At 40.6% G+C, this 24,808-nt stretch overlaps 1 protein-coding gene across 6 annotated transcripts in view; it reads right to left on the reverse strand.

Moving 5' to 3' along the window:
• The window catches only part of cpt1c (carnitine palmitoyltransferase 1C), a 45,194-nt gene extending 20,685 nt beyond the window's left edge, over window positions 1-24,509 (reverse strand). The window contains exons 1-4 of one of the 6 annotated variants that reach the window (XM_008113612.3): window positions 23,930-24,508; window positions 21,152-21,205; window positions 15,748-15,924; window positions 77-241 (exon numbers count right to left, since the gene is read on the reverse strand). In XM_008113612.3, coding sequence (XP_008111819.1) covers window positions 77-217 — 141 coding nt within the window. In that variant the 5' untranslated portion in view covers window positions 218-241; window positions 15,748-15,924; window positions 21,152-21,205; window positions 23,930-24,508. Of the gene's footprint in view, window positions 1-76; window positions 242-3,850; window positions 3,940-15,747; window positions 15,925-21,151; window positions 21,206-23,929 lie in introns of those variants that run through there. The other 5 variants (XM_062983759.1, XM_062983754.1, XM_062983757.1 and 2 more) reach the window with 5 other exon arrangements.
• Between the last annotated feature and the right edge of the window lie 299 nt (window positions 24,510-24,808).

A 24,808-nucleotide genomic window follows, 5' to 3' on the forward strand; every position in this document is an offset into this window, starting at 1 on the left:
CAAGCATTAGACTCGGGTAAACATGGCAATAATCATAAGCATCACTGCAAATTGAATTTCTGGACCTGTGACTTACTCGTAGCTGGTTACATTTCTTCTTCCAGGATCTTACGCCCGAGAGATAGATCTCCTTGAAAGCCACATGGCTGAGTTGAAGGTCGATCCCCTCCGGAGAGACAGTGAACTGGAAAGCCACAGCCTGGTGAGCTTCAGCCATCTTAAGGGGATGCTAACTTATTAGCTAAGGAGAAAGACCAAAAAACAGAACCACGTCACATAAAAACCACACCTAATCCCCTCTTCAAATTTCCTTTTCTGTTTTGCCTTGGGAAAAAGATTTATTTATTTATAGAATCCATATCCCAGTTTTCTTCATCTGCTTCAATATGAGGCAGAAAATCAGGCAATGTGAAATACGGAAACAATAAAATAAACATGAATAAAAAGAATATGAAAACAAGAATGTGAATATGAAAATGAAATAAGTATTGTTTGATTGGGCATTTCATGCTCGCAATTATATGATAAATCACATCAGCAAAATATTCTTTCCAACCTAATTTTTCCGGGGCAATAGATCTAGAATATACTATCAACGTCAGAAGTATGAAAACTTATTCCTTGTGTTGTCGAAGGCTTTCATGGCCGGAATCACTGGGTCGCTGTGAGTTTTCTGGGCTTTATGGCCATGTTCCAGAAGCATTCTTTCCTGATGTTTTGCCCACATTTATGGCAGGCATCCTCAGAGGGTGCGAGGTCTGTTAGAAACTAGGCAAGAGGGGTGTATATATATATCTGTGGAAGGTCCAAGGTGGGAGAAAGAACTCTTGTCTGTTGGAGGCAAGTGTGAATGTTGCAACTGGCCAGCTTGATTAGAACTGAATGGTCTTTCAGTTTCAAAGCCTGACTGCTTCCTGCCTGGAGGAATCCTTTGTTGGGAGGTGTTAACTGGCCCTGATTGTTTCATGCCTGAAATTCCCCTGTTTTTTGAGTGCAGTTATTATTTGTTTGTTTGTTTGTAGTATTTATATACCACCCTTCTCAACCCCGATGGGGACTCAGGGTGATTCACAGTGTTGTCAACAATTCAATGCCCTTGATAAAAAAAACAGTATAAAACATCATAGTTGACCCTCCCTTAATAAAACATTAAACATTATTAAACACATCACATAAAATACCATCATATATCACACAAAGACATAGCCATTTACTGCCAGACTTTGCAGCTGAAAGGCTATTCAATGTTAATCAAGGTGCAGAGTTGGCCCTAGGTATTTTTCAAGTGTAGGCGAACAGAATTTTGGCACACACCCCCCCCCAAACCGATCACTGAAAAATAAAAGCGTGGATAAGCGAAAATGTTGGATAATAAGGAGGGATTAAGGAAAAGCCTATTAAACATCAAATTACATTAAGATTTTACAAATTAAGCACCAAAACATCATGTTTTACAACAAATCAACAGAAAAAGCAGTCTCGACTGCGCCCCTGTATGTTTTGCGCTCGAAGCGACCGCTTAATTTGCCTCATTGTTGGACCGGCTCTGTGTCTAATTGTTCTCTAGGTCTATAAAACAATCAAATAATCTGTTGAGAGAGAACTTTATTATCTGCCCTGTTCACAGGGCATGCAAGCTAGAGCCATTACCATGTTAGCCACCATGAGTCCCTATATTGGGGGGAAAGGGTGGAATAAAAAAAATACATCTCACATAAAGCAAGAAAAACCCAAACATCCCGATTCTTCCTTCTTGCAAATGTTGGTTGTTAATGTGAAGCAACAAATGCAGAAACGGGTTTCAAAAGAATCCTCCTCCCCACTCAAACACCCAGAATTCCCTCCCTCTCCAAATGTGAATTTTTGATGAAAGCGCAATGGGAAGAATTAATTTCCAAAGCAAGCACTTGAGCCTTCTGCATAAAAAATTACTATATACTTCCTGCCAGATGCAAGCTTGGCTGCTATGACAACAGTCTCCTCTTGCTAGGCAATGAAAGGGAGTGGTAGAAATGCTGGCATAGGCAGGGTAAGAAAATACTTAGCTAAGTACTTCAAGAATATAATGGGTTTGCAGTTTCCTCATGTACAACCCCTCTTATGTTTTCCCTTGTCAATGAAAGACACTATTATCATATCAGAAACTCTAGAAGGTTTGAGCTATCCGAGGTTCATCTACACAGTAGAATTAATGCAGATTTTTTATCGTGTCAGGAGCTAATTGAGAATATACTGCAAGTCACTTCCGGTGTGAGAGAATTGGCCGTCTACAGAGACGTTGCCAAGGGGACGCCCATATATGATAGCTGAGTAGCTTCTCTCATGTCCCCGCGAGCTAGAGCTGACAGATGGGAGCTCATCCATCTCACGAATCCAAATCGCCAACCTACAGGTCAGCAACCCAACCTTGAGGTCAGCAGTTCAGCTGGTATAAGGGTTTAACCCACTGATACACTCTGATACCACTCTAGCTGCAGTGGCTGAATGCTATGAAATCATGGGAGTTGTAGTTTCACAAGAACTTTAGCCTTCTTTGTCAAACAGTGTTGGTGCCTTAGCAAACTAAAAATCCCATTATTTTAGACTTGACTCAAGTGATATCAAACTGCATTAATTCTACAGTTTGGTTGCACTTCTGGTCATCTAAAAATAATACTTTTTAATAATTAAAAAAAATCAAATCCTGATTGCTATCAAAAGTTCCAACCATTGAATTTCACCAGTATCTTTTCACAACTTGGTGTCAGATATATCAAACTACCCCAGCCAGTAAACCTAAAGGTCAGCTGTTCAAATCCGCGAGACAGGGTGAGTTCCTGTCTGTCAGTCCTAGCTTCCCTACTAACGTAACAGTTCAAAAACATGCAAATGTGAGTAGATAAATAGGTACCGCTTCTGCGGGAAAAGGCAAAGAGATACTCCAAACAATCTTGCCAGCCACATGATCAGGAGGTAACGTCGCAGACTCCTGGTTTGGAAAATGGAGAGCACTATCTGGAGCCAGAAGTTAACATCGCCTCCAAAGCTGGAAATGAAAGAAGTCTTTGCCTTTGTCTATGTTGTATGTCTTATTGTAGGTAAAGGTTTTCCCCTGACATTAAGTCTAGTTGTGTTCAACTCTGGGGGTTGGTGCTCATCTCCATTTCTAAATCGAAGAGCTGACATTGTCTGTAGACACCTCCAAAGTCATGTGGCTGGCATGACTGCATGGAGCGCCATTACCTTCCCGCCAGGACGGTACCTATTGATCTACTCACATTCGCATGTTTTCAAATTGCTAGGTTGGCAGAAGCTGGGGGTAACAGTGGGAGCTGACTCTGCTCCCCAGATTGGAACTGCTGACCTTTCAGTCAGCAAGTTCAGCAGCTCAGTGGTTTAACCCGCTACGCCACCGGGGGCTCCTGTCTTATTGTATGTCTGTAAAATAATGTTTGCAATCCACTCTGAGTGGAGAAGGGCAGGATATAAATAAAGTGTATTATTAACCCCTGTCTATTCTCAGAAATATTCTGGGGCTACAATAAAGATATGGGGCTGCGGTGGCACAGTGGATTAAACTGCTAGGTTGCAGAACTTGCTGATCAGAAGGTTGGCGGTTCGTATCCGCAGGATGGGGTGAGCTCCCGCTGTCAGCCCCAGCTCCTGCCAATCTAGCAGTTCGAAAACATGCAAGTGTAAGTAGATCAATAGGCACTGCTTTGGCGGGAAGGTAACGGTGCTCCATGCAGTCATGCTGGCCATGTGACATTGAAGGTGTCTACGGACAATGCTGGCTCTTCCATTTAGAAATGGAGATGAGCACCAACCCCAGAGTCGGACACAACTAGACTTAATGTCAAGTTAAGTTTACCATATAATAAGGATGAGATTCTTAGAAATAGTGTTACCTGGCTCCATTTCCCAGCTGTACATTGTGCTGACTACACTGGCAATGCCAATGTGAGGTCACAATACAATGTCTGGAGGACATGACATGAAGGATTAAGTGTGAGACAGCGTATAGAAATGGGAAAAGAGGGCATCCTTGAACTCTACAGGATTATCATGGAACAAGACTCATTCCGTTTTGCTTCGCATGTATATTGGTCCCATTGTAGCCAGGTTTGACTCTAGAGCAGGCCTTGGCAAACTTGGGTCTTCCTCCATGTGTTTTGGACTTCAACTCCCACCATTCCTAACAGCCTCAGGCCCTTTCCTTTTCCCCCTCAGCCGCTTAAGCGGCTGAGGGGGAAAAGGAAGGGGCCTGAGGCTGTTAGGAATGCATAAAACTTTTTTTGTTGTTGTTGGTACTGAAATTCGTATGTGTCTTACAATCAGTGGCATCTTAGAATGAAAGAAATACAGGAGTTATGCCATAACAAGGAAGTATAATGGCTCACACATGTAATAGGATTTTCCCCGCTGTGTACTGTGCTTTGTTTATAAATAGTGTGGTATTGCAGATTGGCAGCACACTCATAGATACCTCCCATGGTGCCTTGAAATCTTTGCCATACCAGCTTTTAAAAAAATGTTTAAACTTTAAATAAAAATGAGTCACCAAATGTGCTTGAGAATGAACCACAGTCTCCAACACACACTGATTTTATTCTCAGTGTAGCTGCACTGTAGAATTAATGCAATCTGATACAACTTTAAATGCCATTGCTCAATGCTATAGAATCCTGGGATCTGTAGATCTCTGGCCTCTCTGAGTATAGAGCTACAGTAGAGTCTCACTTATCCAACATTCGCTTATCCAACGTTCTGGATTATCCAACGCATTTTTGTAGTCAATGTTTTCAATACATCGTGATATTTTGGTGCTAAATTCGTAAATACAGTAATTACTACATAGCATTACTGCGTATTGAACTACTTTTTCTGTCAATTTTGTTGTATAACATGATGTTTTGGTGCTTAATTTGTAAAATCATAACCTAATTTGATGTTTAATAGACTCTTCCTTGATCCCTCCTTATTATCCAACATATTTGCTTATCCAACATTCTGCCAGCCCGTTTATGTTGGATAAGTGAGACTTTACTGTATCTTCTTTCTATGTGAAAAAGATAAGCAAATACTATAAAGGTTCAAAACATAAAATGCACTATGTTTTGAACCTTTATAGTATTTGCTTATCTTTTTCACATAGAAAGAAGATAGCTCTATACTCAGAGAGGCCTGACTATTTCTGTGGCCTTTACATGTCACATCTCTTTTTATGTTTTGAACCTTTATAGTGTTTGCTTATCTCTTCGACATTGTCTAGTATAGACATTTGTGTGTATTTATCATTATCTGTAGATCTCTGTCAGAGAAGGGCAAATAGCTCACAAAACTACACATCCCAGAATTCCATAGCATTGAGCCATGGCTGTTGATGATGTCCAACTCTTATATTTTACAACCTAAATACACAATGGCTTGATTTATAATAACAATATAGGTAAAGGTAAAGGTTTCCCCTGGCGTTAAGTCCAGTCATGTCTGACTCTGGGGGTTGGAGCTCATCTCCATTTCTAAGCCGAAGAGCCGGCGTTGTCCGTAGACACCTCCAAGTTCATGACTGCATGGAGCGCCGTTAGTCCCATTGTCCAGTGTCCCATCGTCCATCCTCCCCCAAACTGCACCAGGATGTAAAGTGGGCCACCCTGCACCTGCGTGTCAAGTTTGATACAGTTTCATCATGTGGGAGGTGAATTGGATGAAGGTACTGCAAATCCCATAATCCTTGGTCCTTCCTCTGCCAAACTGCTGCAGCATGTAAAGTGTGTCATTTGGGATATGTGTGCCTGGTTTGGTTCAGTTCTGTGATTGGTGGCAGTTGCTGTGGTCTCAAGAAGTGAGGGAAGGTACTCCAAATCCCATCATCCTTGGTCCATCCTGCCCCAATCTACACCAGGATGTAAATGGGTCATAGGGATTATGTGTGGCGAGTTTGGTCCAGGTCCGTCCTTCCTGGCGGTCCACAGGCCTGTGGAAGTGGCGTCCAATCAGAAAGCTGCCACATACAGACATACAAACAATGACTTTTATTATATACAGTACATAGATTTTCCCATTGTACTTTGTTTTAATCTATGTTGTAATCTACCTTTGGTTCCATTTTGGAAATAAGGCGAGGCGTACAATGAATGAACAAACAAATGAAAGAGAATATGAATGCGTATAAAGTAATTAAGATGCTGTTGTTTTCACTGTCTCCTTCCCAAGAACCAGGGTGTGAACCTCAGTGTTCTGGCTAGAACCCAACCAGGCAAAAGGTGAAACTAACCTAGATCTCCACCTAGAAAAGACCTTGCACAATCTTGTTATTCTCAAGGTGTTCAGCTGCAAAATCCAGAGCAGCCTTCCTCAACCTGGTGTATTCCAGATGCAACTGACTAAGGGCCCTTCCACACCATCCCTATATCCCATGATCTGATCCCAGATTATCTTCTTTTTCCATATTATCTGACAGTGGGGACTCATAGTAAAGTTAAAGTTTTCCCCTGACATTAAGTCTAGTCATGTCCGACTCTGGGGGTTGGTGCTCATCTCCATTTCTAAGCCAAAAAGCTGGCATTGTCCGTAGACACCTCCAAGATCATGTGGCCAGCATAACTGCATGGAGTACTGTTACCTTCCCACTGGAGCAGTACCTATTGATCTACTCACATTGGCATGTTTTCAAACTGTTAGGATGGCAGAAGCTGGAGCTATTAGTGGAAGCTCACTCCGCTCCATGGATTCCAACCATGGTCAGCAAGTTCAGCAGCTGTGACATGGGTGCCTTTTCAAGCTTGTTCTTGGCTCACATCTCTGCTGAATTAAGGATTCTTGAAGTATCTATGATCTCTATCTTCTCTTTATCTCATTCTCTGCCTCCGTGTCCCATTAAGATATAGAAACAGTCATGCAATCTCTTTCACAGCATTATTGCAATGATCAACAAGTGCAATACCGTTGACTGACAACAATCTTGCCCTTCCCTAGACCTCATCCCCAAACACAATGATGTAATCTTGTATCTGGCAATGCTCTCCACTCCAGAAGCAGATGCATCTCGGCATTTGGTGCGAAAAATCTGAACACTTAAGAGAGGGGTGTTAATTGGTTAATATCTGCTGCACACACCGCCTGCCAAGAATGGGATGCAGCTGGGTTGGAAGGAAAAAGCAAACAACTGGGGGAGATCCCACCCCACTGCAGCCTGAGCAAATATTGCTGCCTTGGATGAAAAATAGTTCATATCACCTGCATCATAATAGGATCAGGGCTAAAGTGTGCATAACCCAGGACTGGAGTCTACAGTGCGAAAGAAGGATGAGAACCAGACACCATTTAGTTCATTAGACTGCCCCATATCTCCCAACTCATGCAAGAAACCTATGAGATCTGCATTTCTTCAAAAGATGAAATAGTAGCCTCAATTCAGCACATCTACACTGCCATTATAATACAGATGGAACTGCATTATATAGTCAGTGAAGATTCATAGAACTCCATTCAAAGCAGTCAAACTGCATTATACACTGTCTACACTGACCATATAATTCATTCAATCTGCATTATATTATCAGTGTAGATCAAGCTTAAGCAGCTGAGGGGGAAAACGAAAGGATCGTTTATGTTGCCCAGTGAATCAGAAATGAAATGTGAAAATAGGTATCTAAAGCCATCCCCTCATCTTCGCTATTCAATGTGCACAAACTTCGAAAGAAATGAATTCCTGTCCTAATCCTTCAAACCTAGGCAAGCAACTTCTCAGATCTGAAAGCTATATAGGAGCCTCCATCATACCTACAAAAATTTTGGGTCTATGATGTCAGAAGACACTCCATAGGACCTTGCAGAATAGCTACATCCTTTCTTAAAGTAACAAGATGAGGCCACCGTGATGTGATTTTCTCGCATTGCCATGGGAGCCACAAAAGGAGGTGCAGGAACCCTGTGTTGTCCAGTCCTGCCTTTAACTTTTGTAGTCTCAAGGGCCCTTCTAGACTCCAGATCCAGTGGCCTTCATAATATAATTGGATCCTTATAATCAGAATCCATCGTAAAGTTGCTGCCATCTAACAATATGACTTTCATGGTCAGGAGAAGCAAGGAACAGAATCTTCACAAGTGCTATATTTTTCTACCTAGGCTGCTTGAACTCTATTCCTGATGCCCAAAGAGATGTAAAAAAAAAACTGTACAGTTTACTAATACATTACATGAACATTAGAAGTTATTGCTAGTGAACATAATTTGGAGGAGTTTGGTGCTTTTTTAGAATAATTTGACAATTCTAAGTGATGTAATTCAGAGACATGTTGTTTGGGTCATCAAATATTCAGGCCCATTGACAGGATGGTTCTATGGTACATTGGCTGAAATACTTAATTTATACTTCCCCTTAATCTTTGGGCTCATTGAGCCTCTCCAGCTAGGATTTTGCCATAAGAGCATGAGATTTATTGGGGTCGTATAAAGCAGCAGATAAATATTTTGCTGGAGCTGCTGTCCATTGATAGCTAGTGCTGACCTGCCCATGCAATTTGTGTTCCATTTCCTCTGCCCAGCTGTTTTAATGTGAGCTGGAGACTTCACAAATGAATTTTATATTATTCTGCACAGACTTATCATGTAAAATGTCTTAAATGAAATTTGGCCAACAGAGAGAGGGGGAACAATGAGCAAAAATAGTCCCAAACTTAACAGAGGGCACGTCTACACTGTAGAATTAATGCAGTTTGACACCAGTTGGCTCAGTGCTATGAAATCCTAGAATGTATAGTTTGGAGGTGCACCAGCAATCTCTGGCAGAGGAGGTTAAAGACCTTGTAAAACTATATCTCCCATGATTCCATAGCACTGAGTGGTGTTGAACTGCATCAATTCTACAGTGTAGATGCACCCAGAGTTCCAATGTGCTCATAATTTTTAAACAAACAAGGAAGTAGGTCTGTTTCTGATTCCTCCAGGCATGGGCATACTTTGGCCCTCCAAGTGTTTTGGACTTCAACTCCCAGAAATCCCAGCCAGCTTACTGGTTGTTAGGAATTGTGGGAGTTGAAGTCCAAAACACCCGGAGGGCCGAAGTTTGCCCATGCCTGAGCCCAGCTGCTTCTCACTGTACCCCAAGAGGACTTGTAACTGGATTCAAGCTGTTGCAGCAAAATGCAGTAGAGCTATGAGCAGATAAGCAGAATTGCTCAAACCAATCCTGTCAAATGGAAGGAGGAGATACACAAAATCAGGGTTGAATCACAGCCACAAATTCTAGCCTCTCTAAAAGTTCCCACCAGGTTGAGATAGGGAGAAGCACTGATATCTAGGTGAAATGTCAAACGACAGAAACAAGATTTAACTAGCTTTGTTGTCCTGCCCCAGGAGCCCATATATCATTACGTGGGATTGGAGAAGACAGAACTGGTTTGAAACCCTTGAGCAAACATTTGGCACAGTCAAGCAAGACTCAGCATTATCTTCAGATTTAACTTGTTTTTTTTTTATAATGATCCTTACTGAGTATTTCAAACAATATACATAAATAAACAACCATGGAAAGGAGAGAGAGAAAAACAAACAACAAACAAACAAACAAAACTCCGGGGGGTCCCACCCTTCACCCCAGATTTCCTGCTAATTCTTCCTCTTACTTCTGTAGTTCTATGTGTGTGAGCATCTCTTATGTAGTAGTATCATACACTGAGACTCAGATATTGTGTAATATATCAACAGAGGGGGGAGAGGAGAAAGAAAAGAAAAAAAGAAAAGCGGGGAGCAAAAAGAAAAAAAGAAGGGAAAAGAAGAAGAAAAAAGAAAAGGAAGAGAAGGCAGGAGAATGGGGGGGGATTTTAAAAGGCCTCTGGTCCATTCCGCAAGAAACAATGATTTTCTTAATTCCTTCCTATTTTGATATTTGCTCGCTCTTTATCACTCCCCTGTTCTTCCCTAGTACCATTTTTAGCATTGTCGGAGAAGACTACTCAAAACTAATCTGCCATTTATCCTGGAGATAGCTTTTAACAGGAGACCAGTCCGTCTTGTGTCTTTTGTTCTGCTCTCCCAGCAGGAAAGTCAATGAGTCCATATCCATATATTCCCTAAGTTTTATAATCCATTCTTCCACAGTCGGAATGTCTTTAGTGCACCACTTCTGGGCCAAGAGTCCACGCTGCTACTGTAATATAGAGTAAGATTATGTCCTCGTTTCTCCCTAGCTCAAAATCTGTAATGTTTAACAAATAATATTCCGGTTTACAGTCAAATTTTGTCTTTAGTATTTTTGGGGAGTGTTCGTGGATTTTTTTCCAGAATCCCTTCACAACCTTGCAGTCCCACCACGTGTGAAAAAAGGTCCCTTCTTTATCGCCGCATTTCCAACACTTCTTATTTTGATTCTTGTAGTATTTTGCCAGTCGTGTTGGAGTGAAATACCAACGAAAAAACATTTTGTACCAATTTTCCCTCACCATTATCGATCTTGAATACTTTATTTTTACCTTCCATAATTTCTCCCAATCCTCTAACATGATAGAGTGGCCTATGTCTTGTGCCTATTTGATCATATTATCTTTCACCCCTTCCCTTTCCGTGTCTCATTCAAGAAGTTTTTGGTATAGTATCTTAATACCTTTTTTCTCACATGTCATTATCTTATCCCATATAGTCTCTTGCATCATGAAATCTTTTTTCTTGTGTTCTACATAGCATTCCTATATCTGTCTGTATTGGAACCAGGTTATTTTCTTCTCTGTTTTCCTAAATTCGTCTAATGGTTTAAGACTCTAAGTATTACCCCTTTTTTCCAATAAATGCTTGTAGGTTAACCAGTTATCTCCTGCTATTTCTCTAATCTGATAAGCCTCCCCTGGAGAGATCCAGCTCGGTGTTTTATTGTAAAATCTTTCCCTGTATTTAATCCAAACCTTTAGGAGTGTGGCCCTCACATAATGATTTGTAATTTTTTTTCAACTTTTAGGTACGCATGCCACCCCCTCCTTATATTGTGGCCTTCAAGATTGAGAGCTTTCGTTCTAGTTATGGTGGCCCAATCCTTCACCCAACCCAGTGCGCATGCCTCAAAGTATAACTGAAAATTCAGGAGAGATAAACCTCCTCTTTTGTTGGAGTCTGTTAACAATTGAAAACTGATCCTATCTTTTTTCCCAGCCCACATGAACTTTCTGATATCCTTTTTCCATTCCTTAAACCAATAATTAGTCCTTATAATCTGGATCAATTGAAAAAGAAATAATAATTTAGGTAATAAACTCATTTTGATTAATGAGATTCTACCTAACAGAGATAGATTTAAAGATTTCAATTTTTCTAATTTTTTCTCATCTCTCTCCAGGTTGTCTCATAATTATTTTTAAGTAGTTGGGAATTATGAGCTTTTTATTTGGATCCCTAAATACCTTATTTTTTTTGTTATTTCCAAGTTGGATCGTTCTTGCAACAAATCTCTTCTGCTTTTAATAATATTCTTTGTTAATATTTTGGATTTATGTTTATTAATTTTAAAGCCTGCCACCTTCCTAAACTCCTCTAACTTATCCATCCATTTCTATACCATTTCAAGGGGGCTCTCCATAATGCAGAGCATGTCATCTGCAAAAGCCTTAACCTTAAACTCATCCTTTCTTATTTTTGTCCCTTTTAGCTCATCATCTTCCATTAAAACTTCCAACACAAAAATAAACAGAAGAGGGAACAACGGGCAATCCTGCCTGGTATCCTTATGTAAATGTATCAGTCCTGTTTCTTGACCATTAATTAGTCAATTAATTAGGCACTTTGTTTAGAGTAAATTGTCTTTATCGCATTTGCAAAATAAAAGCCCATATCCATATCCCTTATAAGTTCTAACAAAAATTCCCAACTTTTATTGTCGAAGGCCTTCTCTGCGTCCAGAAACAGAAGACCTACTTCTTTTTGCGGGTTGTTTTCATAATATTTGACTATATTTAACACAGTTCTTAGATAATCTCTCTGGGGGTTGGTGCTCATCTCAATTTCTAAGCCGAAGAGCCGGCCTTGTCTGTAGACACCTCCAAGGTCATGTGACTGGCATGACTGCATGGAGCACCGTTACCTTCCTGCCCGAGTGGTACCTATTGATCTACTCACATTTGCATGTTTTCAAACTGCTAGGTTGGCAGAAGCTGGGGCTAACAGTGGGAGCTCACCCGGCTCCCCGGATTCCAACTGCCAACCTTTCGGTCAACAAGTTCAGCAGCTCAAAGGTTTAATCCACTGCACCACCAGGGTTCCAATTGCACATATTTCCTATTTATTTCTTGCACTGCATTACTTTACTGGCCAAACGTTTGGTCTCATAACCATGTTTTCTTTCTGAAGGCCAGGAGAGAGGGTGCTGATCTAATCTCACTGGGGAGAGAGTTCCAGAGCAGAGGAGCCACCACTGAGAAGGCCCTGCCTCTCGTCCCCACTAACCGCACTTGCAAAGCAGGTGGGACCAAGAGTAGGGCCTCCCCAGAAGATCTTAACCTCCATGATGGTTCATAGAGGGAGATATATTCAGACAGGTAAGCTGTGCCGGAACTATTTAGGGCTCTATAGGCTAAAGCCAGCACTTTGAATTATGCTCAGCCTCAGACTGGTAGCCAGTGGAGCTGACATAGCAACGGGCTGTGTGCTCCCTGTGCTCTGGTAAGAAATCCGACTGCTGCCTGTTGGACCACTTGGAGCTTCTGAACAGTCTTCAAAGGCAACCCCATGTAAGCTTACAAATCCTTCATATACACCCGATCTTATTTTCAACACTAATTTGAACAGAAGAAAACTTTTTGGTTGTCTAACAGCAGCAGAAACTTTCTAGATTTCTACAGATTGCTCAGAGATCTACCAATAGATCTTCGCCTACTTCGGCCCATCCCTGCAAGTAAAAAATGTGGAAGAACCAGGGCTTTGTAACCTACCTGCTCAAATCCAACCAAAAGAAACCCTTCATTTCCTCCTCCTCCCTCTAGATTAATTAGGACTAATTGACAATGTAACCTAATATTTATATATTGTTTATGCTTTCTAAACATTTCATGTGCCTTTTAATAACTGTAATCCTTATAACAAATCCTGCAAAGTTAATCCTTATCATCTTCCATCAGTGGCTCCCCTCGGGGAATCCTGTCTGACAGAGTCACCTCATACAACCTGTTAGTCCACTGAATCCCATAGCTAGCAGTACACATCACCTTTCACCCATCACTTTAGGGCAATCTCTGAAAGCCAAAAGCAATGAAGAAATAGCTGTCCTGGGTTCAACACAAACAGCTGAAAACGCTACAAATAGTCAAACTTGAGACAACAGCATGTGTCCAATATGCCTATTGGATTCCTCTCTCATCCGATGGGTTTAAAGATTTGTGAATATTTTGTGCAAGAATGGCAGTAAAAGAACAAAGATGGAAATGTAAGATAAAGGACTGAAACATAATTTCTTATCTTAGTCATCAGAAGCCCTGTCTGTGGTTGAAATTAATAGGGGTCATTTTTTCCTTTCCGAAAGAAAAGAGCAACAATTAAAGTGAGGTGCTTTTTTATATATAAAAAAAGAAAAGACGAATATTATCAAATGTTCCATAAGAATATTTTTTTAATCGTGTCAGAAGCAACTTGAGAACATACTGCAAGTCGCTTCAGTGTGAGAGAATTGGCTGTCTATAGAAACGTTGCCCAGGGGACGCCCAGATGTGTTGGCATCCTCCTGGGAGGCTTGTCCATAAGCTAGAGCTGACAGAAGGGAGCTCACTCTGTCTCAAGGATTCGAACCGGCAACCTTCAGGTCAGCAATCCAACCTTCAGGTCAGCAGTCCAGCAAGCAGAAGAGTTTAACCCATTGTACCACTGCAGCTCTTAATAAAAAGATTAATATTACCTGAGATGGAAACGGTTCTGCCATGACTTTAAAAATCCCTCTAATATTTTGCCATGGCTCAATGCTAGAGAATCCTAGGAATTGTCATTTTACAAGGTCATCAGATGGCTCTGCCAAAAAGTGCTATACATTCCCAGCTACAAATTCCCAGAGCATTGGAGTTAAAGTGGTCAAACTGCCTTAATTCTAAGAAGCAAACATGAATAAATAAATAGATCTGAAACAAAAAACCTCCGTATTTCTTTCAAAATCAGCTATTGTGCTTTCTTTGAGTTATTCAACCTTCTTCCACCCTCACATTAGCATTGAATGGTCTTGCAGGTTCAAAGCCTGGCTGCTTCCTGGCTGAAAGGAGGAAACCATGAAAATGAACAAAATCTGGCTATCATTATTAAAAAAAAACCCACTAAAATAAGGGCAGTAAAAAAAAGAGCACCACTCAAAAAACAGGGGAATTCCTGACAGGAAACAATCAGGGCCAGATAACACCTCCCAAACAAAGGAATTCCCCAGGCAGGAAGCAGCTAGACCTTGAAGCTGAAAGGCTATTCAATACTAATCAAATTGACCAATTGCAACATTCACACTTGCATCAAGCAGACAAGAGTTTCTCCCATCCTGGACATTCCACAGATATATAAACCCCACTTGCCTAGTTTCCAACAAACCTTACAACCTCTAAGGATGCCTGCCACAGATGTGGGCAAAACATCAGGAGAGAATGCTTCTGGAGCATGTCCATACAGCCTGGAAAACTCACAGCAACCCATTCCTCACAATCTTAGCATTAAAAAATTAATTCAGCAATCTATCTGCCACATGATTATTCTGTTTGCCAAACAACACATATTTTATTTACACCTGCCAACCCAAAAACTGGAAACTCTGATGTCTGATTTAACAAAACCAAAAGAAAGGAGCAATGTGCTATTTGTTTCTTCTGCCAATGTATATGCATGTTTATTTCATTTGCTTTTACCATATAGAAGAGCACGTGGACAAATCAGAAGTCACTTTCACGCAAGAGACAATTACCAGTATAATTTTCTAATCAAAATAGAAAACCAACCACAAATTACAGAAATGGATCTACAGCTCCACTGAACACCTTGCTAGACTCCATACTATGATCAAACAAGCCAAGAATCTTTGCAAAATCCCACTCCTATTCCCCCAAAACTGTTTCCACCTAAAATATTGTGTCTTCTAATCAGAGCTTGAAAGCATTACCTTTTTTGGAATTAGGTCCCAAAGTAGGCCGTGGTGGTGGCAAGATTGTGAGACATGCATCTCCCCGAAATAACTCTTTCAAGTGCTCCATATGTATTATCAAAGCATTTTGCTCTGGCATTCAGCCTTATCACTTCATGGCAAGAGCAAATAAAACTCCCACTAACCCTATTTCCACAGCGTTTTCATAGGGTTAGCAGGATATCCATTAACTATAGTTCCCTTCCTTTTCAAGCTCCGATAGCAAACTTCTGACCGAACCCAGGAAACCCAATTCCTTTCTTGGTCCTAGATGATTTACAAATATGTCCCAGAATCATTTCTCCTAGTCAGCTCCACATTCATCCAAATTATTCACCTCCCAAAGCTCATCCCTACTAGTCGCCACTCTCCAGGTTTTCTTTTAAAGAACCCCAAACTTTTAGAACTGCAACTTGACTTGCTTTGATCTTCCAGACCCTAAATCAGTCCTAACCACTCTCATTAAGCATATGAGAGAAGTAGTCAAAGAAAATCTGGGAGAACATCAAAAAGAGAGCCTTCCATCTCTCTTCATTCCTTTGAGCTGACAATTGATTCTGGTGAATTTTCAACTCTTTTGCTAACATGTGTTCCCATCAGAGTCATCTTCATCCCTACTATCAATATATAGCCCTGATTCCTACCTTATTCCCACTTAGGACATCTGAAAGCCTCCACTGGTTCTCCAGAATCAGCTCAAGGGAATGTGCTCTCAGACTCTTCCTTCTAATCTCCTCCTCTCTAGAAACAAGTTGGACTTGTTTGCCTTAACAGGTCTGACGCTTGGGATGGGATATCTATTCAGTCCACACGCACACGACCTGCACATGTAAGAGAGAGGAAGCAAAGAAAGGAAAGGCAAAGGAGCCGCCAAGGTATGGAAGACCAAAGCCCATGGAGCAAAAGTGGATGGGGAGCAGCGAGCCACACCTTTGCATGAAGCAGTCTGTCCGAAATACTGCTGTCTTTTGCATCATCATTTAAGTTATCTCTATCTGTAATCCATAGGCTCACACACATAAGATTATTTTATTTGTACACCAAATCTGGGCTTCTTAAACTTTTCCATTTGGGATCCCTTTTGGCCCAGGAAATTTCTACATGACCTCAGGTATACAGATATATAAAATAGGTATGAAAATCCAACATTTACCAGTAACAAATCAACATTTGCAAGGCTTGTTAAACAGGCTGCTTTTGTGGAGTACAGCTGAAGTATTTTCTGCAGAATCCACTGTATACACTGCACATGATTGCTAACAGATTGTGTAAACAGAGTGGCATTCAGAAACCTTTTACTGTTGCTAAATTTTTCATGACTTTCACATTGAGCTAAGGCAGTGGTTCTCAACCTTCCTAATGCCACGACCCCTAGTACCTCAGTGACCCCCAACCATAAAATCATTTTCGTTGCTACTTCATAACTGTAATTTTGCTACTGTTATGAATCATAATGTAAATATCTGATATGCAGGATGTATTTTCATTCACTGGCCCAAATTTGGCACAAATACCCAATACACCCAAATTTGAATACTGGTGAGGTTGGGGCGATTGATTTCGTCATTTGGGAGTTATAGTTGCTGGGATTTATAGTTAACCTACAATCAAAGTGCATTCTGCACTCCACCAACGAAGGAACTGAACCAAACCTGGCACACAGAACTCCCATGACCAACAGAAAATACTGGAAGGGTTTGGTGGGCATTGACCTTGAGTTTTGGAGTTGTAGTTCACCTACAACCAGAGAGCACTGTGGACTCAAACAATGATGGATCTGGACCAAACTTGGCACGAATACTCAGCATGCCCAAATGTGAACACTGGTGGAGTTTGGGGAAAACAGACCTCGACATTTAGGAGTTGTAGTTGCTGGGATTTATAGTTCACCTACAATCAAAGAGCCCCTTGAACCTTACCAACTATAGAATTGAGCCAGATTTTCCACACAGAATCCCCATGACCAACAGAAAATACTGGAGGGATTTGGGTTCCTAAGACATCAGAAATATATTCGCTTATCCAAGATATTCGCTTATCCAAGCTTCTGCCGGCCCGTTTAGCTTGGATAAGTGAGACTCTACTGTAATAAGAAAAAAAGAATGTTAACTTAGAGTAACTCAGTGTTGATGTTGCTATGTACTTTCAAGGTAACTCCAACTTATGGCTACCCTATTTTAGGGTTTTCTTGGAAGGATTTATTTATGTTTGCCAGTGTCATCCTCTTGGGTTTAGTGAGTGTGACTTTTCTAATCAATAAACTCTTTGGATCGTTGATATTATCTTTCAGCCAAATCCACAAGCAATGCTGTGCTCAGTTTTTCAATACAGTAGAGTTTCACTTATCCAACACTCACTTATCCAACATTCTGGATTATCCAACGCATTTTTGTAGTCAATGTTTTCAATACATCGTGATATTTTGGTGCTAAATTCGTAAATACAGTAATCACTACATAGCATTACTGTGTATTGAACTACTTTTTCTGTCAAATTTGTTGTATAACATGATGTTTTGGTGCTTAAATTGTAAAATCATAACCTAATTTGATGTTTAATAGGTTTTTCCTTAATCCCTCCTTATTATCCAACATATTCGCTTATCCAACGTTCTGTCGGCCCGTTTATGTTGGATAAGTGAGACTCTACTGTATTTTAGAAATGATGTGTGCATCAATAAACAAATAGGATACGTATGTGATATCCCATTAAGAAAGTGTGTTTCCCAAGGGAACAGGAAGTGGCACTGTAATTTATGATATCAAAGGTCCTTTGGTACCGCAAGCCAGCACATCTCATGGGAATGCTGGACTCAGTTAAGTTGACTTAGCTTAAATGCAGGCCTTTGAAGTGATGAAGGACCTACCCAAATGTTACATGGCCAGCCAGTATACTGCTATATTATAGCAAAGTACAACAGGCCCTTGGTATATGAATATATTCGAGCTGCAGTTGGTTGAACCCATGGATACAGAGGAACAACATACTCTGAATGTTGCACCTGCATAGGGGGGACAAACTTAATCCCATTCTCTTTTTTCCACTCTGGAAAAAAACTATTTAATTTTTATATATAAATTGACCTATGGGGAAAGGAATTTGCACACACACACACATGTGTGTATATATGTGTGTGTGTGTGTGTGTGTGTGTGTGTGTGTGTGTGTGTGTGTGTGTGTATATATATATATATATATATATATATATATATATATATATATGATATCACTTTTTTAAAAAGGACACCAAGGAGTACCTAATAAATGGAGAGTTCTTGTTTTTCTTCCCCTTCCCTCATGTCCATTCTTCTGTAAAGTAGATTAACTTTCTCTAATTAGTATTTTCTTTATTAGACCGTTATGTAATATTTCACTTATTACAGAACTAAAAAAAGCTAATGCACTGTTCCCAGGTGTCTCCACTGAGGCATAAACCAGGGTCACGTTTGCTTAGTTTCAGGAGGTAGCTAAAACATGTGCTCTCAGAACAAACCTGAGATCTCCTGAGATCCAGTGGTTTAGGCAGTATCTTCCCTGATTTCTTTAAATGCAAAGGATTAGCACACACAATGCAATGCAATACAATATCCAAGGAACTCATATATACATTTCATTTATCCACGGTTTCACTTCTTCTTAGGGCCTCCTACATAAGCTACATCCTTTTCTCAGTACCTCCATTATTCATCCCACTGAAAACAATAAGGTTCACTATTATTTGCAGTTTCATACATCCATATGAAGTTGGGGAATGTTTCCTATGCGGATCTTGGGATTGACAAACTACGAACTAGCTGAAATGGTAAACTGACGATTGTGATTAAGGAAAAAGCTTTGATTAACTTTAAGAAATATTGGGATTTGTTTAATCACTTCTCCACAACAACATTGGGAGCAAATGGCATTTGTGGGATTTATGAATTAGATGTGTGTTACCAAAAGCAGAAGTGTGGTTATAAAGTGCCATCTAAAAGGCGTAAGCATTGAGTGTGGGCTTCCTAGAATTATCTCTGTGTTTGTTTGTTTGTTTGTTTGGTGTGTATCTGTTAATGTAGGTGTGCATATTATTGGTGTGTTGTATGTTGTGAGTGTGCATGTTATTAATTATTGGAAATAGCAACTTTCTACAAGCCTCCTATACTAGTTAGTTGCTATTTCTATAACTGCGATTGCTTACTGTATTGTATGTATGTATTGATATGCAGTTTTCTCTTAACTCTATATTGTGGGAGGGACTGCAGGCCGTGTGACCAGACCTGGGCCTATTCAGACTGAAACCCCATTTTAAAAGTCAGTACAGTTTCTGAAGTAGTCAGTGTTAGTATGCAGTTGGTAGTGTCAGTATGCTAAAGTGAGTAGTCAATGTTCAGTAATGTATTAGACAGAAGAGAGTGTTCGTCTGTGAGCGACACTGAGATTAAAGCAGAATGCTTTAGAGAACTTACTGTTTAAACTATCAACCAATAAGAAATGCACCTGTATGCTGAATACATGGAAGTTTGTAAGGAAATCAGCTATGTTACTTTTAATGAAGACTACTTGTTTTTGGTCTCTTGAAAGCATGATTTAAAAGCAATCTGTTTTACTGTAGATGTTTTTGGGCAACTGAAATGACACTTCTGAAGATCTGCTATATATTTTGTGCATTGGCATATCTTTGTTCCTAACAGTTCAGAGATTTTTTTATTGTGTCAGAAGTGACTTGAGAACATACTGCAAGTTGCTTCTGGTGTGAGAGAATTGACCGTCTACATAGACATTGCCCAAGGGATGCCCAGATGTGTTACCATCCTGCTGGGAGGCTTCTCTCATGTCTTCACAAGCTAGAGTTGACAGATAGGAGCTCACCCCATCTCGCGGATTCAAACCAGCAACCTTCAGGTCAGCAACCCAACCTTCAGGTCAGCAGTCCAGTCGGCACAAGGGCTTAACCCACTGCACCATTGCGTTTCTAGTTCAGAGAGATAACCAGGCATATCAGTCTAACAACTGAGAATCCTAATTTGCCTTGCATGAATACTATTGGATATTTACCACTAAGAAGAAGATTCACTCAAACAAGTATTTAACTCTTCTTAGGATGATCATACTTTACAAAAAGTTATGGTTATTCCAAATAGTGTGAATGCCAATGAATCTCCGAAAGGGTCATGCTTCCAATGGGCTATGGAGATTTCCGGTTTCCCAAAAAGTCATGCCTTTCCAAAAAATAGTGTGTTGTATGTTGTGGTAGCTAGTTTGATAGAAACATGGTTTTACTGTTATATATTATACAAATTCTGCTTCTTTCTTTATTTTTTACTCTGTTTTTTTCTATATTAAAACATAGTTTAGAAAAAATATGGGGGTTGTACTGTACTTCATTTTGCGGATTTTTTTTTCGTGTCAGGAGCAACTGGAGTTGCTTCTGGAATGATCAGAGAGAATGAAGCAGGAAAAACTGTCCTACTGCCCTTCCAGGCTCCAGGGACAAGCAGCTAAATCTACACTATCCTCACTGTAGTTCTTTCTCATTATTGTACCAAGACAAAAGCAAAAACAGATGAGACACTTACAATGTATGCCTATTGAATTTGTTCACTTGCAGCCTCCTCAGACTCCGCGCATCCACCACCATTTCCCCAGCACCAACATAACATTGATCATTCTCTGTCCCATCTGAACAGCTAGCATTGGCCTGCCTATAAATAGCATTCAGTGTGATTATGCCCTAAGGGAACCAACACGGTCAGTTGTCAAGAGACCAACTCACTCACCGGGCCATTATTTTTATTATTATTATTATTTCCTGCTTTCATCTCTTGATTGAGATGCAAAATGGCTCACAACATTAAAAATCAATGCAATTTAAAATCCACAACATACACATATTTAAAAGAGAATTAAACATACAGCCAATTAAAATCACGCAAAACACTTTAAAAACTGTTAAAATAATCTAATACCCTACAGCAACCCCTTGGCTTGTTCTTTCAAACTTACTTCTTTAAAACTTGTCTAAATAGCATCCTCAATATTAGCCCCAATTTTGCCTTGAGCTTCCACATACCTGTTCCACCAGTAAATTACATTAGGACCATCCAGGTGAGCCAGGCTACCAACTCTGAGAAAATAAAACACACACCCCAAATGGAAGTTAGATTATATATCAAGCCTTAAACAGGTCAAATTAAGCCCACTAGAAAAAGTTAATTTTAACCCAATGTAGACAGCGTTCAGCCGTGCCACCCTCCTGCTGCTCCCACTAAAGCTGGATTTACACTGTTTTATATCCCAGACTATGATCCCAGATTATGTGCTTTGAACTGGATTATATGAGTCTACACTGCCAGATAATCTGAGATAAGCATAAAACTTGGGATTACCCTCTGCAAGTACCCAGACTCCCTTATTCCCATCGCTGTGGATGCATTTACACTGTAGAATTAATGCAGTTTGACACCACTTTAACTAGCATAGGTCAATGCTATGGAATCCCGAGAGTTGTAGTTTGGTGAGGCCCCAGCTCTCTATTGTAGTTATAAAACTACAATACCCATGATCACAAAGCAATAATCCATGGCAGTTAAAGTGGAGTCAAACGACATGGGAATTGTAGTTTTACGAGCCTTCTCTGCCAAAGAGCGTCCCAGGATTCCAAAGCATTGCACCGTGTCCATCAAAGTGATTTCAAACAGCAATTATCCTTATGTCATTATATGTTTTTACATTATACAATATGTAAAAAAACGAGGCGACCTCTCGTCTGTCAATTCCTACTGTTAGGAATTGTGGGAATTGAAGTCCAAAACACCTAGAGGGCCCAAGTTTGCCCATGCCTGGTGTAGATGCACCCCCAGTTATGGGAAGGAGACATTCAGGACTCTACAATGTATTTTGATATGTTTACATTTAATGTCACAAAGAGTTTAATTTTTTAAAAAGAAATTATTCTCATATTTTAATACTTTTATGCCATTTTGATTTGTATTGTGTCACAGTTGTTAGCCGCCTGAAGTCTCTATATTGGGAGAGCACTGCAATAAAAATAGGCAACAAATAAAAATAAATACAATAGCCCCTCAGCTGAATTGCACTCAGAGGGGTTGATAATTGCCATAAAATGTAGTTTCTGGTTGCCTGAGAATTACTATTAATAATAATGATGATAATAACTTTATTTTTATACCCCACCATCATCGCCCCAAAGGGACTCGGGGCGGCTTACATATGGGACAGAAAGTCCAACATACATAAAAACAACAATCCATTAAAAATAAAGCACCAGTAAAATAACATAAGCCTAACTAAATACTATACTCCATACTATATCACAAATTCTGTATTGACTTGATACTTATATTGAAATGCAGTACGTAATTAAAAGCAAATAAAGGCAACTTAATGTGAAACAGTTTTGCTGTATTACAAAAATAGTTTTGGGATGTGTTGTCGAAGACTTTCATGGCCAGAATCACTGAGTTGCTGTGAGTTGTCCATGTTCCAGAAGCATTCTCTCCTGACATTTCGCCCACATCTATGTCAGGCATCCTCAGAGGTTGTGACATATATTGGAAACTAGGCAAATGGGGTTCATATATATGTGGAATGTCCAGAATGGGAGAAAAAATCTGGCTACCAGTATTTTAAAATCTCTAAAATCAGGACAGTAAATAAAGAACAACACCCAGAAGACGGGAATTCCAAACAAGAAACAATTAGGGCCAGTTAACACCCCCCAACAAAGGATTCCACCAGGCAGGAAGTGGCCAGACTTTGAAGTTGAAAGGCTATTCAATGCTAATCGAGGTGGCCAATTGCGACATTCACACTTGCCTCCAACAGACAAGAGTTTTCTCCCACCCTGGTCATTCCACAGATATATAAACCCCACTTGCCTAGTTTCCTACACCTCACAACCTCTGAGGATGCCTGCCGTAGATGTGGGTGAAATGTTAGGTGCGAATGCTTCTGGAACATGGCCATATAGCCTGGAAAACTCACACCAACCCAGATTTGGGAATGAATATGCAATTTTAGTTAAATTATTTTTACCTGCTCCTTGAGAGTTCTGGCTGCTTGACTTGCTTAACTGAAAGTCTATTGTAAATAAATAAATACAGTGTGGATACTATGAGCGCCAGCATAGGCAAACACCTTTTCCTCTATAGACCCAGTACATGAATGTTCTCTTCCAGAAACCACCCTACCTCCCTTTAACCCACACTTTTCTCCTGTCTCTTAGCCATAAGGCCCCATACAGGTTTCTCTTTTTACCTCAAAAGCATTAAGCGCAATCTCAAGCACTCCACTTTCATACTCACTGTGCCCACACCTCCTAGTGAACCCAGGAGTCCTAAAATGTATCTACACTGTAGAAATAATGCACTTTGGCACCCTTTTAATTGCCATGGCTCAATACCCTGGAATATTGGGAGCCATGGTGGCCCAATGGGTTAAACCCTTGTGAGGCTGAACTGCTGACATAAAGGTTGGGTTGCTGACCTGAAGGTTGCCAGTTCAAATCTGTGAAATGGGGTGAGGTCTTGTCTGTCAGCTCTAGCTTACGGGAACATGAGAGCAACCTCCCAGTAATACATCCAGGCTTCTCTGTAGACAGCCAATTCTCTTACACCAGAAGCGACTTGCAGCATGTTCTCAAGTTGCTTCTGACATGATAAAAATACCCTGGGATCCTGGGAGTGGTGGTTTTACAAGGCTTATAGCCTTCTCCGCTAAATGGTGCCGGTGCCTCACCAAACTACAACTCCTATGATTCCATAGCATCGAGCCATGTCAGTTAAAGTGGTGTCAAACTGCATTAATTCTACAATGTAGATATACTCACCTTGCCAATTTGAGGTTGACCCCAAAGAGTTATGAGTATCCTGGCCCACTTGTAGGGCTGAGCCATTCCCCGAAGCTCAGCATCTTCTTCCTTCTTCAGCACCAGCAGCATCCCTCTTTGCTCCTTCTCCTTTCCATCTCCCTTTCATTCTTTCTTTCTCTACCTCCTCCACTTCGGCTCTCTCTCCCTTCCTTCCTCTTGCAACCCCTTCTCCTTTCCTTCTCCTTTACCCACGGTTCAGGCTTTTGCTTTGCTCCCCGGCATCCATCTCTTCTCTCCCTCGCTGGCCTTGAGCATCCCTCTCCATCCTTGCCATGCCGGCTAAAGATTTTCCCAAAATGCCCTGCGCTGCTGTCTGTCTCTGCCTTCTTTATACAGTCACAATATGGGTCTCGGCTTCCGGAGCCCGCCTGCAGCAAATTCGGAGGCTTCCTGGAGTTCAGTCCTCCCTCCTGACCTCTTCAACTCTCTCTTTCTGTGATCTCATTTTGGAGACAAGACACCTTCACTGCTCTGCATCCCAGAAAGTCCCAGGCGCCTCTCACTGATGCTCTTGCATCCTTCCCAGGGACCATCTCAGTTTTCTAATCTAGACTCAATGAAATGCCATCCTTATTTTTTGCCTCTGGGTGGTGCTGTTTTTAAAAAATATACAGGTTCAGCATCCCTTCAACCAAACGCTGTGCTCCAGGAGTGCATCTAAACTAGTTTCCCTGCTCTAAATTTATATATGCTCTCTTGATTTTGACTAGATAAGACACTACAGCACTTAAGCCCAGGTTCCTACAGATTTTATCCATGATTTTATCATGATGTACTGTATGTGTTTTTATAACTTGTTTTATTGTTGTTTGATTTGTTTTACTGCTTGTTTTATAT

Source organism: Anolis carolinensis, chromosome 6 (genome assembly GCF_035594765.1).
Source record: "Anolis carolinensis isolate JA03-04 chromosome 6, rAnoCar3.1.pri, whole genome shotgun sequence".
NCBI classification, from domain to species: domain Eukaryota; kingdom Metazoa; phylum Chordata; class Lepidosauria; order Squamata; family Dactyloidae; genus Anolis; species Anolis carolinensis.